Source organism: Oncorhynchus keta, chromosome 1 (genome assembly GCF_023373465.1).
Source record: "Oncorhynchus keta strain PuntledgeMale-10-30-2019 chromosome 1, Oket_V2, whole genome shotgun sequence".
NCBI classification, from domain to species: domain Eukaryota; kingdom Metazoa; phylum Chordata; class Actinopteri; order Salmoniformes; family Salmonidae; genus Oncorhynchus; species Oncorhynchus keta.
This window is the reverse complement of record NC_068421.1, coordinates 54,801,871-54,817,889: the sequence shown is the minus strand read 5'-3', so window position 1 is coordinate 54,817,889 and position 16,019 is coordinate 54,801,871. Positions and strand designations below refer to the sequence as shown.

Genomic DNA, 16,019 nt, shown 5'->3' with positions numbered 1-16,019 from the left:
GTCAGTCTCCACAGACAAATAATTCCCCCTATCCGATGACTGGGATTGATCGTGTTGGCTGAAGGAGAAGCAGACTGCATGCCAGAGAACAGGGCTTGTTAGGACAAGGCAGGTTGGGCTACAGACAACTTTCACTAGTCCCCCTCCCTCCCACCCCTATGACAGACTCTAAATGGATGAGCCCCACCATTCCCTCAAGTATACTCAGACTCAGCAGAGTAGTGTCTTGGAGGAGAGATGGGAGGAGGTGTTTTTGAATCATTTCATATCTTATTTTGTTTTTTAATGTTTGGTGTACGCTTGTTTTTTGTAATTCCATGACTGGGTTGCCTAGAATTGGGCTTTTTTCAGGCCTGGCTATCAACGTTTTTCTCTCCCAAAAGCAATCAGGGTTTTCCTTCAAGCCGTTAGCAAAGTTTGCTTTTGATAAATGGTGCGATCAAAATCAATTTGATTATGGTTCTACCAAAGGGAGCGCATATACTTTTCATGTCATCACTAATCTGTCTTTTCCATCACTTTATTTTTACCAGGCTTGGAGTCTGCTAGATTTCTTAAAAAAATTAAAAAACAAGAACAAATATGGGCTATATGATCACACCTGTTGTAATCATGTCCCTCCATCCATAATAAAACTGAATTAGAGTGCGTTTGGAAGGTATTCAGACCCATTTTTCCACATTTGGTTAAAATACAGCCTTCTTCTAAAATGGATTGTTATTATTGTTATCAATCCACACACATTAACTCATGACAAAGCTCCGAGACAGGACTGTGTCGAGGCACAGATCTGGGGAAGGGTACCAAATAATGTGTGCAGCATTAAAGTTCCACAAGAACACAGTGGCCTTAAATGAAAGAAATTTGGAACCACCAAGACTCTTCCGAGAGCTGGCTGCCAACCGGGGGAGAAGGGTCTTGGTCAGGGAGGTGACCAAGAATCCGATGGTCACTCTGACAGAGCTCCAGAGTTCCTATGTGCCGATGGGAGAGCCTTCCAGAAGGACAACCATCTCTGTAGCACTCCACCAATCAGGCCTTTATGGTAGTGTGGCCAGACTTCTCAGTAAAAGGTACATGTCAGCCCACTTAGAGTTTGCCAAAAGGCACCTGAAGACTCTGACCATGAGAAACAAGATTCTCTGGTCTGATGAATCCAAGATCGAACTCTTTGGCCTGAATGCCAAACTTCACATCTGGAGGAAACCTGGCACCATACCTACAGTGAAGCATGGTGGTGGCAGCATCATGCTGTGGGGGATGTTTTTTGGTGGCAGGGACTGGGAGACTAGTCAGGTTTGAGGGAAAGATGAACAGTGCAAAGTACAGAGACATCCTTGACCTCTGACTCTGGCAACGGTTCACCTTCCAACCGTACAATGACCCTAAGCACACAGCCAAGACAGCGCAGGAGTGGCTTTGGGACAAGCCTCTGTTTTTGCTTCGTCATTATGGGGTATTGTTATTGTGTGTTGATTGAGGGAGTAAAACAATTGTATTCAATTTCATAATAAGGCTGTAACGTAACAAATAACAAGGGGCTCTCCAAACAGGTCAGGGACAAAGTTGTGGAGAAGTACAGATCAGGGTTGGGTCATAAAAAAAATATCGGAAACTTTGAACATCCCACGGAGTACCATTTAAATATATTATTAAGAAGTTGAAAAATATGGCACCACAACAAACCTGCCAAGAGACTGCTGCCCGCCAAAACTCACAGACCAGGCAAGAAGGGCATTAATCAGAGGCAACAAAGAGACCAAAAATAACCCTGAAGGAGCCGCAAAGCTCCACAGAGGAGATTGGAGTATCTGTCCATAGGACCACTTTAAGCCGTACACTCTATAGAGCTGGGCTTTACCGAAAGAGTGGCCCGAAAAAAAGCCATTGCTTAAAGAAAAAATAAGCAAACACATTTGGTGTTCGCCAAAATTCTCCAAACATATGGAAGATAGTATTCTGGTCAGATCAGACTAAAATGTGGCTTTTTGGCCATTTAAGGAAAACGCTATGTCTGGCACAAACCCCAACCTCTAACATCACCCAGAGAACACAATCCTCGCAGTGAAGCACGGTGGTGTCAACATCATGCTGTGGGTATGTTTTTCATCGGCAGGGACTGGGAAACTGGTCAGAATTGAAGGAACGATGGATGGCGCTAAACACAGGGACATTCTTGAGGGAAACCTGTTTGTCTTCCAGAGATTTGAGACTGGGACGGAGGTTCACCTTCCAGCAGGACTATGACCCTAAGCCTACTGCTAAAGCAACACTCAAGTGTTTTAACCTCTCTGGGATATTCGGGACGGTAGCGTCCCACCTCAACAAAAGCCAGTGAAAGTGCAGGGCGCCAAATTCCAAGCCGATCTCAATTAAAATTCCTCAAACATACAAGTATTTTACACCATTTTAAAGATTAACTTCTCGTTAATCCAGCCACAGTGTCCGATTTCAAAAAGGCTTTACGGCGAAAGCACCACAAACAATTATGTTAGGTCAGAGCCAAGTCATAGAAAAACACTTTTTTTCCAGCCAAAGAGAGGAGTCCCAAAAAGCAGAAATACAGATAAAATTAATCACTTATATAAAACAGAGTATACATTGGCGCGTTTTATGTTCAGTATTTCCAAAAACATCCAGTGATTTTGCAGAGCCACATCAATTTACAGAAATACTCATCATAAATGTTGATGAAAATACAAGTGTTATGCATGGAAGTTTAGATAAACTTAATGCAACCGCTGTGTCAGATTTCAAAAAACTTTACAGAAAAAGCACACCATGCAATAATCTGAGTACAGCGCTCAGACAACAAAACAGCCAAACAGATATCCGCCATGTTGTGCAGTCAACAGAAGTCAGAAATAGCATTATAAATATTCACTTACCTTTGATCTTCATCAGAATGCACTCCCAGGAATCCCAGTTCCACAATGTTTGATTTGTTCGATAAAGTTCCTCATTTATGTCCAAATACCTCCTTGTTGTTCGCGTGTTTAGTACACATCCCAAAATCATGACGCGCCGACAAATCCATGCGAAAGTTCAGACAAAGTTATATTACAGTTCGTAGAAACATGTCAAACGAAGTATAGAATCCATCTTTAGGATGTTTTTATCATAAATCTTCAATAATGTTCCAACCGGAGAATTCCTTTTTGTCTGTAGAATTTTTTTTCTCAGGTTTTTACCTGCCATTTGAGTTATGTTATACTCGCATACATCATTCAAACAGTTTTAGAAACTTCAGTGTTTTCTGTCCAAATCTACTAATAATATGCATATATTAGCAACTGGGCCTGAGTAGCAGGTAGTTTTACTCTGGGCACCGTATTCATCCAAGCTACTCAATACTGCCCCCCAGTCCCAAAGAAGTTAAGGGGAAACATTTAAATGTCTTGGAGTGGCCTAGACAAAGCCCAGACCTCCAATCCAATTGAGAATCTGTGGTATGACTCAGATTGCTGTTCACCAGTGGAACCCATCCAACATGATGGAGCTGGAGCAGTTTTGCCTTGAGGAATGGGCAAAAATCCCAGTGGCTAGATGTGCCAAGCTAATAGAGACATACCCCAAGAGAATTGCAGCTGTAATTGCTGCAAAAGGTAGCTCTACAAAGTATTAACTTTGGGGGGGGTGGGTGAATAGTTATGCACGCTCAAGTTTGATCTTTTTTGTATTATTTCTTGTTTGTTTCACAATAACAAATATTTTGTATCTTCAAAGTGGTAGGCATGTTGTGTACATCAAATGATACTACAACCCCCCAAAAAAACAATCTTAATTTCAGGTTGTAAGGTAACAAAATAGGAAAAATGCCAAGGGGGAGGGGGGTGAATACTTTTGCAAGTCACTGTACTTTCCAGTTCCAAAATCTGTTCCTCAGCAGTTTTTTAATATTTTTTTTTATATACATTTCTCTTCTAGCTGTAATAATGGATTAGCTCAATGAATGGCCATCAAGATCTTGGCACAATGTAAGTGTCATAGGCACTAAATGATTTGATCTGTCCAAGTCATTAAGTTGAGGTTGGAACAGAAATTTGCAGGCGTTCTGCAGACTAAGATGTATTTTAGTGTCTTGCACTCTTAAACGGCCCACTCCTCTAAGACAGACAGGGTCAGACTAACAGCCCCGCAGTGTGAGCTCATAATGATAATGTGACGTTATACAGTATCCTTTAAAGCTGAAGTTAAACAATGTCCACAACTCGGATCAAATTAACCATAACTCTCTTCTCCTTTTTTTTGTCGTTTGCTCTCTCTCTCTCAAACTCTAGCTTTGGGAGCTATCCTCTGGCGAGATGCTCCTGTCTGTTCTTTTTGACGTAGGCATCATGTCAGTGACCCTTGACCCCTGCGAGTACTACCTATTCTGCGGTGGCAGTGACGGCGGTATATTTCAGGTGTCCCTCTGTAGCCAGGTAAGCTATATGGTTTTTGTCTTCGCCACCCTCACTGTTTAACCCTGAACTTTCATCGATTAACTTCACAATGCGTTTGAATTGCAAACTCTCTTAATGGTGGATCCGTCAAGCACAACCATGCTCACACAGACATGGTTTCTTTGTTTCATAACATCAAGGGTTCATCAATGGCCTTTCTGTACATTATAAACAGGTTGCCCTACTATAAATAACCAACCCGTTGTGGACAGTACTCACGGAGAGAAGTGTCCGGACAGAGGTGAGCTCAGCCGGCTGACGGCAAATTGGAAAGCAGATATACAGCAGGCACAATGGGCCACAGTCTGGCGCCGCCGCAAGGACAAGTGACGTAACTAAGAGAGACTTTGAACTGACAGTCATTTGTAAAACCATAGCCAGTTCATATAACTTTGAAGACTGCAGATGAGCAGCCTGTGGCAAATAAGCACATTAATGTCAAGCCCTTGAAAATAACCTTAGAATTGCATATACTGTCATCAAACCCGTTACCTGATTATTAATTATTTAAAAGTGAGACAATTTAATTTCCACAAGTGAAGGCGGAAACACGTCACCAAGTACACACAACTGACAACTTAATAAATTGAGAACATTACAAATAAAATAATCCCTCCACCTGTCAATTGCCACATAATACACCTTTGACTGAATTCCCTTTTGAGTTAGTCCTGTACGTTTCCCAGTGAAGCACCAAAATACAGTACACTTCGTAAGAAGGGCCACTCTGATCAGCTGACAGTGCCTTGATGTGTCTCCACACTGCTGGCCTGGAACCAGGCTGCTAAAGTTTGTTAATGAAGAGGGGAATGTGAGTGATGTTTGGACCAGCCCACATCTCTCTGGTGCACAGGGAAGGTCAAGGCAGGTTGCACTTACACAAAGCTTTGTCTAGTGGGAGATTTGGGGGGCATTTCCGGAACACTGCTCTAAAGCATCCTACAGAATCTTTGCTTGGGCTTACCCCAGTTTTTCCAGCTTAAGCCACTGAGAAAGACTTCTTCAGTTCAAAAGGAAAATATTAATAAATCCCGAAGTCTACCATCTGCCACAATTTGTAATTCTGCACATGTATCGGGGAATTCTCTAAAGGTACTCCTCTGTTGCTTTTCCATGAACTTTCTAACGTTGCACCATCCTTGTACGGGTGAATCCCCAAGCTGTTTGCCTGAAAGATGGAGAGGTGATAGAATGCGGGAGGGGGGTTGTACACCGGCAAGGCCTGTGTTTTGGATTTAAATCGCCTGGGGTTTTTCATTGCTATTAATGCCTGATACCATGCCTCATGAAGGACTTCTTTGCCCCCCCTACGGTGCTCTTGGTTGCCCCCATATATCACAGTTTCTATACATTCCCATCAGTCTCGTCTAGTGGGATTCTTTCTGACTGCTCTCTTTCAAGGAGAAAAGGTGACACGTCAGGTTCAGAGCTATGTCTGCCAGCCCTTCTGGCTAACTGAATCCAGTCTTATTGCAACGTGCTAATCAAGAGCTTCCCGTGTCTTCCTCGGCTTAAACACAAGATGGACTTCTGTATTTGCCATGATTGATGGTTTGTTTGCAGAATAGGCTCATTTTTTGCCCCTTTAAAGTCACATTTCAATGCAGAAAAATGTATTTGAGCTGCAGAGAATTAATCCAAATATTTTCTGTAACTGTCATAACCAACTAGATCAGAGAAGACATTAATGGATATGGTTCAATTTGAGTTTCAAGCTTTGTCCTCTCCTCCTTTCTACTTGTCATGAGTTTCATGTCAGGTGCCACAAAGAAACTTGTATAAAAGACTCAATTAAACATGACAGAAATGAATGTGCACATTTTAGCACAAGAAAGGATCCCCCTCCCCTTGTTAGACTACCCCACTTCTATTTAAAACCTAATTTCCCTTATCCTGGCTCTTGCAGTCGCACAAAACTGGGTGCGAGTCACTCGCTGTGCATTGCCCTTAGCAATCACCCCCCATGATAGACAAATCCTGCCTTTCTCTTGCTCTCTCTCCTGAAGTAAGTTTAGATGGAGTGCTTCACAATGCTTACTTCCATGGCTTGAGAATCACTGTCTGAGTAAAGGCAGATTGCTCACTGCTCCATTTATGTATCCATAATTAAACTCACATTTCGGTTTTTCAACCTCCTTACTCAATATCTCTTTTGGTTTTAATTGTGAAAGCCTCTCCCAAAATCCATCAGCCCCCCTGGATATGTTGTGGGTGGCTCTTGCATGTATGGCCAAATAAGTGATATCCCAGAGGCATCAGGTTTGAGTGGAGAAAAGTCTGCATCTGTGAAAGAGTGCTGCAGATGGATGGCTGCAGATGGATAACAGATACACTATATATACACAAGTATGTGGACACCCCTTCATATTAGTGCAAGCCTAAGATCACCATGTGCAATGCCAAGCGACGGCTGGATTGGTGTAAAGCTCGCCGCCATTGGACTCTGGAACAGTGGAAACGCGCTCTCTGGAGTGATGAATTATGCTTCATCTAGCAGTTCAACGGACTAATCTGGGTTTGGCGGATTCCAGGAGAACGCCATCTGCCCCAATGCATAGTGCCAACTGTAAAGTTTGTTGGAGGTATGCGGCTGTTTTTCATGGTTCGGGCAAGGCCCCTTGAAGGGATCCAGTGAAGGGAAATCTTAATGCTACAGCATACAATGCCATTCTAGCCAATTCTGTGCTTCAAACTTTGTGGCAACAGTTTGGGGAAGAACCTTTCTTGTTTCTGCATGAAAATGCTCCCGTCCACAAAGCGAGGTCCACACAGAAATGGTTTGTCAAGATCGGTGTGGAAGAACTTGCCCTGACCTCAACCCCATCGAACACCTTTGGGGTGAATTGGAATGCTTACTGCGAGCCAGGCCTAATTGCCCAACATCTGTCCCCGACCTCATTAATGCTCTTGTGGCTGAATGGAAGTCCCAGCAGCAATGTTCTAACATCTAATGGAAACGTGAATGTTAAGTCAGTAAGGGACAGAGGGATCTATTGGTGGCACAATGATTACATGCGATTATTAACAGAAACGGTCATATAGACTGGTCCTTTTAGTTGTTATAATTGTTTTTAGAGATGTTTGTCTGCGGTACAGATTACTGCGTCTATCATTCTACTATTGGTCAGGGGATTCTGCAACCCTTTTATGTTCGCTTTTTGACATGAGAGTATAGCAATAATTGCTTTGAATGTTGTAGTGAAGTGACTTGACCTCGGGAAGAATGACTGTTATAAAATAGTAATTGATTTGAAAGATAAAAGATTTCTGAGGGAGCTTATCATTTCATTTATTCATATTGAAGTGTGTTTCATGTGTACTGAAAATACCTGGGGAATTTTCTCAATAATTGCAACAAGTCAAGACCCGGTTTGGATAACTCAAGTTTCTCAGCGTATTATTAATGCCTACCGACCCCTTTCACCTTGGTCCTGAATCTGGACTCATAGGTTATTAATGTGCTAACTTTCCTCATGTATTTTATGTGATTTTTGATCTTTAATGCTTGCCTTTCAAAGATTTTCAAAGCCAAGCTGCCCCATTGACTCGTACGCCTTTTGACTTCCATCCACAGTCTTTAGACGCTCAATTATTTAGGCATATCATCTTAAAGATCAATTGGTTAATTAAGGTAATTGGAGAGAAAAAAGCTTTTATAGCCCTGGATTTGAGTACAACTAATAATGATTATCTTCTGTTTTAAAGAGAGGAACAGGTTTTTGATTAAACAATATTTTGCCAAGCCTTGCATTGTTCCTCCATAGATGCTGGAACTTGCTGCTGAGTGAAGTCACAGCTTTTTAATCCTGCATCATTTCCTCTTCCCTCTGGCTTCCCCCTAGCTATCAAAGTATAATGATCCGTCTCATTATGCTGCATTCTCTGTCATTCATACTAAAGGGATTGCAGATAATCTGTTACTCATTTGTCCTCGTTGTGATTGAGAATATGGATATTGTGTTGCTTTGGGCCAACTGGCTTCCATTACAAATGTTTTATATTTTTTAAATGTATGTATTCATTTTTACGTTTGTTAGAATTCAATAGGGTTGCTGCATATCTGAACATATTGTGGTTTATTTTTTAACACAGAGTGAGATCCCTTTGTATTGAAGCTACCTGTATACTGTATTTGGACCTTGTATCAACCCCATAAGTTAACCATAATTTCCCTATAGCAACAACCACATTTTAATTTCAATCTCATGATTCATCTTTAAAAAATTCTGAGTATAATATCGGAACTGCCATCTCTACAGTCAGCATCTAAAAGGCATTAACTCTCTGCTAGCATGTGTCTTTCTGCTCCTCTAATTGTGCTGTTTACCCGATTTGGGGAGAGTTATTCATTTCCTAAACAGCTTAACTCTGAATGTGCCCGTGGATCATTGTTTAATAAAGGGGATTTCGTACCGTAGCTGGGCAGAAGTTCCTATGCGATGAGTGTTTCAATGCATGGCGGGCATTAACTCTGCCAGTGGGGATATGAGCGTTGCGTTCCGAGAGAGCTGCGTTTGTTGTGCTGTTTCGTTTCCCTTGTTTAAATTGTTCAGCAGGAGAGGAGACCGTGAGCCCAGAATTTTCACATTTGGATAAAGAGCCAGACAGAAAATCAGACAGTTCCCTTCCTCACGCGAGGCAGCAGCTAGCCGTTTCCTTTTTCTTCAGTGTGAAGGTTTAGAAATGTAATCCTGCCAAGAGGTTTTTGCCATAGTAAATACAATTTTCTTGCTATGGTTCCGAACATCCCTCACTGATTTTAAGCACTTGATTTGAACAGTTTAACAGGCTAATGTTAGACGAAAAATAATCTGTCTTTCATCGTGGTGAATTAGTTTTCACTCCACCTCCAACATTTTAGTTAATGTAGTGGTGTGAAATGAGACATGATGCTTCCCTCAAACCTTCCCTTAATGATTTGCATTTCAGTCATCTGACCATTTGTACAGCTGAGTCTCCAGCCAAAGCCAGGCTTGTGCACACATCGATAGAATTAATAGCCACGGCTTCAACTAAATCCCTTTTCGAGTCCACTTTTCATGTTTAATTGAGTACTCTCAAGACCGGCCGTATAGACGTGATCTAATGATTAGTCTGTCATAGTAGAATCCAGTGGCGTCCTCCCTCCCTTGCATGTCTGACGCAACCACATCCCTAATTAATGCAATTAAGTAAATCAATCAAACCATTTAGAGGCTGACGAGTGCCAGAAATATCCAGCCAACCTAACAGATGGGAGACATATTACTCTTTTATTGTATTTGTCACATGGTTTATAAACAACCGATGTGGACTAACAGTGAAATTCTTACTTACTTGCCAACAATGCAGAGAAAGAAAATTGAGAAATATTAGAAAAGTAAAACACGTAATAATAGATACACAATGTGTAATTATATATACAAGGGTACCAGTACCGAGTCGATATGCAGGGGTACGAGTTAGAGTTAGCTTTGTGTATATATAAGTAGGAATACAGTAAACAGTAGCAGCAGTGTATGTGATGAGTCAAAAGGGTTAGTGCAAAAGGGTCAATGCAGATAGTCCGGTTAACTATTTAACTAACTATTTAGTAGTCTTATGGCTTGGGGGTAGAAGTCGTTCAGGATCCTGTTGGTTCCAGACTTGGTGCATCGGTACCACTTACCGTGCGATAGCAGAGATAAGTCTATGACTTGGGAGGCTGGAGTCTTTGACAATTTTTAGGGCCTTCTTCTGACAACGCCTGCTATAGACTGATGAACTGGGCTGTATGCACTACCCTTGGTAGCGCCTTGCGGTCAGAGGCCAAGCAGTTGCCATACAGTGACACAACCATTCAGGATGCTCTGGATGGTGCAGCTGTAGAACTCTTTTCAGTCTCCTGAAAAGGACTTCAAGCCTTGTAAATTCCATGCAATGTAAAAAGATTTCATAACTTTTTTTTACCTTCAAAATGAGAAACACACACAATACAACAATAACTATTAAAATAGGACCGTTGTGTTGTCGGAAAACTTAATGATGGTGTTGAAGTCATACAGGAGGGGACTAAGCATGCACCCCTGATGGGCCCCCATGTTGATGGTCAGAGTGGCGAATGTGTTGTTGCCTACCCTCACCACCTGGGGGGTGTCTAGTCAGGAAGTCCAGGATCCAGTTTGTCGTGGAAATTTCCTGTATTACCAAATCATGAGAGAGCAAACCACACACAAGTCAGAGTTATCATAAAGTCCATCTTTAATTATGAGCTTCACCATAGCCCTGTTACTCTCAGATCAATTCCGTCTCTATAAATGAATTCTCTGAGTGCTTACAAAACAGTTCTTAGTATCATTTATAGCCAAGACACACCCATCTCAACTCGCATGACGAATAACATCTTAGGAACATTACACAAAGAACATTTTACTTGAAAGAGGAGTATCCTATAGCTAGATAGCATTAGCTATAAATTATTGTTCAGTTTGGTCTCCTAAACGAAGTTCTTATCTCGTTCTTGGTACCACTTAGGACCAAGAACCTCATCCAATGGCATATATCAATTGTCAATTCTAGATACTCCCATCTCAAATACACCCCCTCCTGGACAAGCTCACGAAGAGGAGTGACTGGTACACAGACATTGTGGAGCCAACTAACTGGTTCCCCATTAATCAAGCCATCCCTTCACATGGTTTAGGAATAGTTAGACACATTCACAGATAAGACAAACCTGACCTCTCCCCTCTCTGGGGCCCAAGTAACTGAGCCCTAGCTGAGAAGGGATAACTGCAAACTGCCAACAGTATTATCCAAAAAGAAAACATCCTAATGACAAATATCTCACACAAGCATTATTATGTGATTAAAACATATATTATTTATCAATGTTACCTAACTAATTCTGATTCAGCTACCACAAGTTGCAGAGGGAGGTGTTTAGTCCCAGGGTCCTTAGCTTAATGATTGGAGGGCACTATGGTATTGAACGCCGTGCTGTAGTCAATGAACAGCATTCTCACATACCGATGTAAGTGTACCTGAGACACAAGCTCATTATCTCTGGGTATTTAAAAAAAAAAAAACTCTGAGGATTGCTTACTCTGATAAACTTAACGTTTTTCTTCTTCTGATCTGCAGAGCTTAAGTCGGGATAAGACGTTCCAGTCGGACAACGAGGGCAACCAGGTTTTTAAAGGACACAGGTGGGCTGCCTTCAAGGTCTGGTCTATGTAATATACACTGAGTGTAGAAAACATTAGGAACACCTGCTCTTTACTTGACCGACTGCCCAGGTGAAACCAGCTGAACGCTATGATCCCTTATTGATGTCACTCCAATCAGTGTAGATGAAGGGGAGGAGACAGGTTAAAGAAGGATTTTTAAGCCTAGACATGGATTGTGTATGTGTGCCATTCAGCGGGAATGGGCAAGACAGAAAAAAAGTTCCTTTTGAACGGGGTGTGGTGGGGGGGTGGAGAGAGGGATGGTTCAGGATGAGGGGCTTTGATGCTGTAACAGCTGTGTGGTGACTGACGGGTTGCTTCATGTGGCTTTAATACCCCACGATATCCTTGTGGAATCTCTTTGTGCCGAACCAGGTCCCAGTAGAAGTTCAGGCGTCCTAATCTCTCTCACCGTATGGTATCCGAGACTGCCAAGGTGCATGCCACCACCATACTGATTGGACAGGCACACAGTGGGTGTGCAGAACCAGACTAGAAGACTCGAGTGACTTTTTGTAGCTGCAGAGCAGGGGGCGGAAGGAGCGTACACTATCTGAATTTTTTCCCCCCTTGACTCGTTTGGTACTGAAAATGTTGCTGTTACCATTCCTGGAAGGCACATATATGGTAATTAGGTTGCCTGTAACGTGTGCACAGAAACAAGCACGATAACAATGTTGAAACTCTGCTGTAAGTAAACAGGCTTAGTAAGGAAAGTGGTTTATTTTTAACAATGACTTTTGGCCTCCCTTGTGATATGACTGGAGAAGCATGAATATGTACTCTGGTGATTTTGTAAGGAAACTGATGATAGCATTGAAGAAATTAGGAGAACAATTTAGTTTAGAACTTGAGAAAGAAAAAATGGAATCTGATATAATTTAATTTCTGAAATTGAGATGTGTGACGCGATTGCTTCCGTTATTTACTTAGGTAATAAAGGAAAAGCTGAGATATCAATGTTGATCCCCAAACATTTGATGTTCTGAGAACCCTATTTTATCAGCCAGGTGGTGATCTCCCTTTGCACTCATCCCTCCACAGGAACCTAGTGACATGTCTGTCTGTCTCTATGGATGGCACTCTCCTCCTCTCGGGCTCCCACGATGAGACCATACGACTGTGGGACATCCAGAGCAAGCAGAGCGTCCGCAGCATCAACCACAAAGGTGAGCTTGAATGACCGCCTCACCTAACCAAAGTCTCACCTCAGTGGCCCAAACCCATCTCTTCAGTTCAGCCGCTGGCATAGCAAATGCCTCGCTGAGACATTGATTTCTCCCAGGACGCCCCGAGTCATACATCATCCTGCCTCCGGACCGAACGTGTTAGAAAACCCTTCCACGCTTGTCCTTCCTTTTGAGGTCATGGAGTGTATGGTTTGACATGCGTGCCTTTACGTCTGTAGTGTACTCCAGGTGCAATTGTGTTTGTTCTCTTGTTACTGTTGTTTCCTGTGAAGTGATCAGTTGACTGGGAGTTAACAGCAGACGGCAAACGTAATGCCCGTCTTGCGCTGGGCGTTCAGTTCAACTTAGGTTGGTCTGTAAAGGCAAGCTTATGCGTTTATCTACCTTTGCTCTATATGTTAGTTTGTGTGTCAGATATACACTGAGTGTACACAACAATAAGACCTCTTTCCATGACATAGACTGACCAGGTGAAAGTTGTGATCCCTTATTGATGTCACTTGTTAATTCCACTTAAATAAGTGTAAATGAAGGGGTGGGAGACAGGTTGAAGAAGGATTTTTAAGCCTCTGAGACAGCTGAGACGTGGATTGTTTATGTGCTATTCAGAGGGTGAATGGGACAGAATATTTACTGGAAGTGCCTTTGAACGGGGTATGGTCGTAGGTGCCAGAGCACCGGTTTGAGTGTGTCAAGAACTGCGCCCCCCGCAACTCAATGTCAGGAAGGTGTTCCTAATGTTTGGTATACTCAGTGTACGTATCCAAGGCAGCTCATAGTTAGAAGTGTGAAGAGAATATGTTATATAAAGAATAATAACTAACATATTGAAAATATAATTGCTGCGTTAGAAAGTGCCAATGCAAGTAGTATCATCTTCTGAAAATATAATTATCGGTTCATGATATGTAAGATCAAGTTAATAACTTATGAGAGAGCTGAGCTCTCAAAATAGAGTTGTTCCTATCACATTGAGGCATCTGTCACCTTTTCTATGGGCCACAGCACCCACTCACTCAGTGCAACGGTAGAGTCCCTTTCGTTAAGTGCTTTTCGAGAACTGGGATTTGATTTGCGTCACTGGGCAGGTTGCGAACTCATTTTGTTTTTAATAGGATGTTTCTGTTGTTTATTCAGCCACTGTGACTGGTTAGCTGTCTATCAGTTTTGGCTGGATGGAGGATGTAATGATGTTCAACGGCACTTGTATTGAAATGTCTTCTGGCTGTGGGAGAAGTAAGCATCACACCGTGGCCTTGCCAGACCTTTTGGGTCACTGCAATCTTGTTTTCAGTGTTCGAGCTTGGTGTTGTTTACCCCTGTCGAGTTTGTATGGGGTCATTAAGGCCTCAGAAGTAGGGTTGGGCAGTATCCAGATTGGCATACCTTCATACTAACCTTGTGCCATATTGGGATATTCGGTAACATGGCTAACTAGCTAGTAAAGGTAGCTAACTAGCTACTAAATTAGCAAGCCAAATGCAGAGCGTTTAGCACATTTTAGACTTAATAGTTATTAGATATCGAGCTGGCAAACATTTAGTTGTGAATTCCATATTGTAACTAGATCACCTGGCGTGTGCGGCACCTAATGAGTGACTCAAGGCTCCTGTCTAGTAGTTGTGTGTAAATAAACACCACGTGACTGGGGACTACTGGTAAGCTTCATTTAAAAAAATGATGTGACGGATAAAATGAAGAACTGTATCTTTATCTCCTAACGTATTTACATAAAGTAGCTACAAAATGTCACATTTATTAAATAACTTCAAAGAAACAGTTTCAATGGTATTAATGTTATTGAAAAACCATCCCGTGGCTATTTCCAAATACCCCAGTATACGGTATACTGCCCGCGCTTACTCTGCAGTCATCTGACTTTCTGGGGAGAAGGCTGAGAGGGTCATACTGTGTCTTGACCAACGGTTTACTTCACAGGGTTTATTTATTACACACACCACAACTCACATTTTGCTCGCACAGCCGGAAATGCACACTCCCCACTGCTGACCGCCATCTGCAAAGCCTCCGAGCTGATCAACACTGCTCTGCCGCTGACATTATTGGGCCTTCCGAAAACCCCTCTCTCAGTGGCCTATTTTCAGGTAGTACATTCTTCACTGAAAAGCTCTTCAAGCAATATGTCAAGTCAAGAAGCAGCAGGCATGTATTGGAATGTGAGAATCAGGGTGATGAATTGGGCTTTAGCCCGCCATTGTTGTGAGGGTGTTCAATACAGGCCTTGCCTTTAAATGACAGAAATGTATTTGTTAAGCAATAATGCAGTGCTTATGTGCTTCACACTGTCCCCCCAGTTGAATTAATACGAAGACAAAACAATGACTTCTAAGTAGTAGTAAGCTTACATTGTTCTCAATATATGTAGCTTCAAAGATTTACCACTAAGATTATAATGGACAGATATTTTTGTCGTTGTGGTCTGTCTTTGGCAGTGTTGGTCCAACACTGATCAATGGCGAAGCCATAATTTAGATGACAAAGTTAAACAACCCTTTTTCTTTTCTGTCATTTGTTATGCGGTTCTTCAGTCATTTCACTCCGTGATGAAATATTACAATTAGATATTGAAAATGATCTTTAATGACAATCTGATTGTGACAATAATTTGACCATTCAACAACCCAGTAGCAAAACAAGAAAGAAAACCACACACTTTAGATTACGGTCTATCTGCGTGCAGTAAATAAACAGACCGTAATATACACTTGCACCAGTCAACTGTGAACACAACTGCCTATAGCCCAAATGTATTGATGGATGTCAACGCTGTGTCTCCCCTGACTGTGTCTATGCTCCATGGGCTGTATTATATCTGAGGCTCTCAACCTGTCTCCAGTCATTTTCCTACCCCCCTACCTAGTCTTCCACAAGGGCCAGCGTAGAGGGTGTGTTCAGCCTGTAATTGAGTTGTCAGAAGGTCCCGGCCTCCACATCCACTGTAAATCTCTCGAGCTCTAGCCCGGTTTCACCAACTCTGTTCTGGGAGAGCAAAGGCGGTTATTGGCCCTCTCTGAAGGCATGCGTGATCCTGAAGGCAATTAGAAAAACCTTTCACAGGCCCGTCGCTCTCCCTCATACTATCCATCTTCACTAAGCTCCGCAGCTCGACCGGCACAAATCAGACGAGTAGTGGCGGAAAATCTGAGCTGCTCACAAGCGACCGGAAGTTTTTGGAA

At 42.3% G+C, this 16,019-nt stretch overlaps 1 protein-coding gene across 1 annotated transcript in view; it reads left to right on the top strand.

The window, feature by feature from the left end:
• Window positions 1-16,019, top strand: part of wdr18 (WD repeat domain 18) — a 92,390-nt gene that overhangs the window by 37,498 nt on the left and 38,873 nt on the right. The window contains exons 5-7 of the mRNA XM_035776935.2: window positions 4,281-4,424; window positions 11,547-11,611; window positions 12,677-12,801. Of these exons, the coding sequence (XP_035632828.1) occupies window positions 4,281-4,424; window positions 11,547-11,611; window positions 12,677-12,801 (334 nt within the window). The remainder of the gene's footprint in view (window positions 1-4,280; window positions 4,425-11,546; window positions 11,612-12,676; window positions 12,802-16,019) is intronic.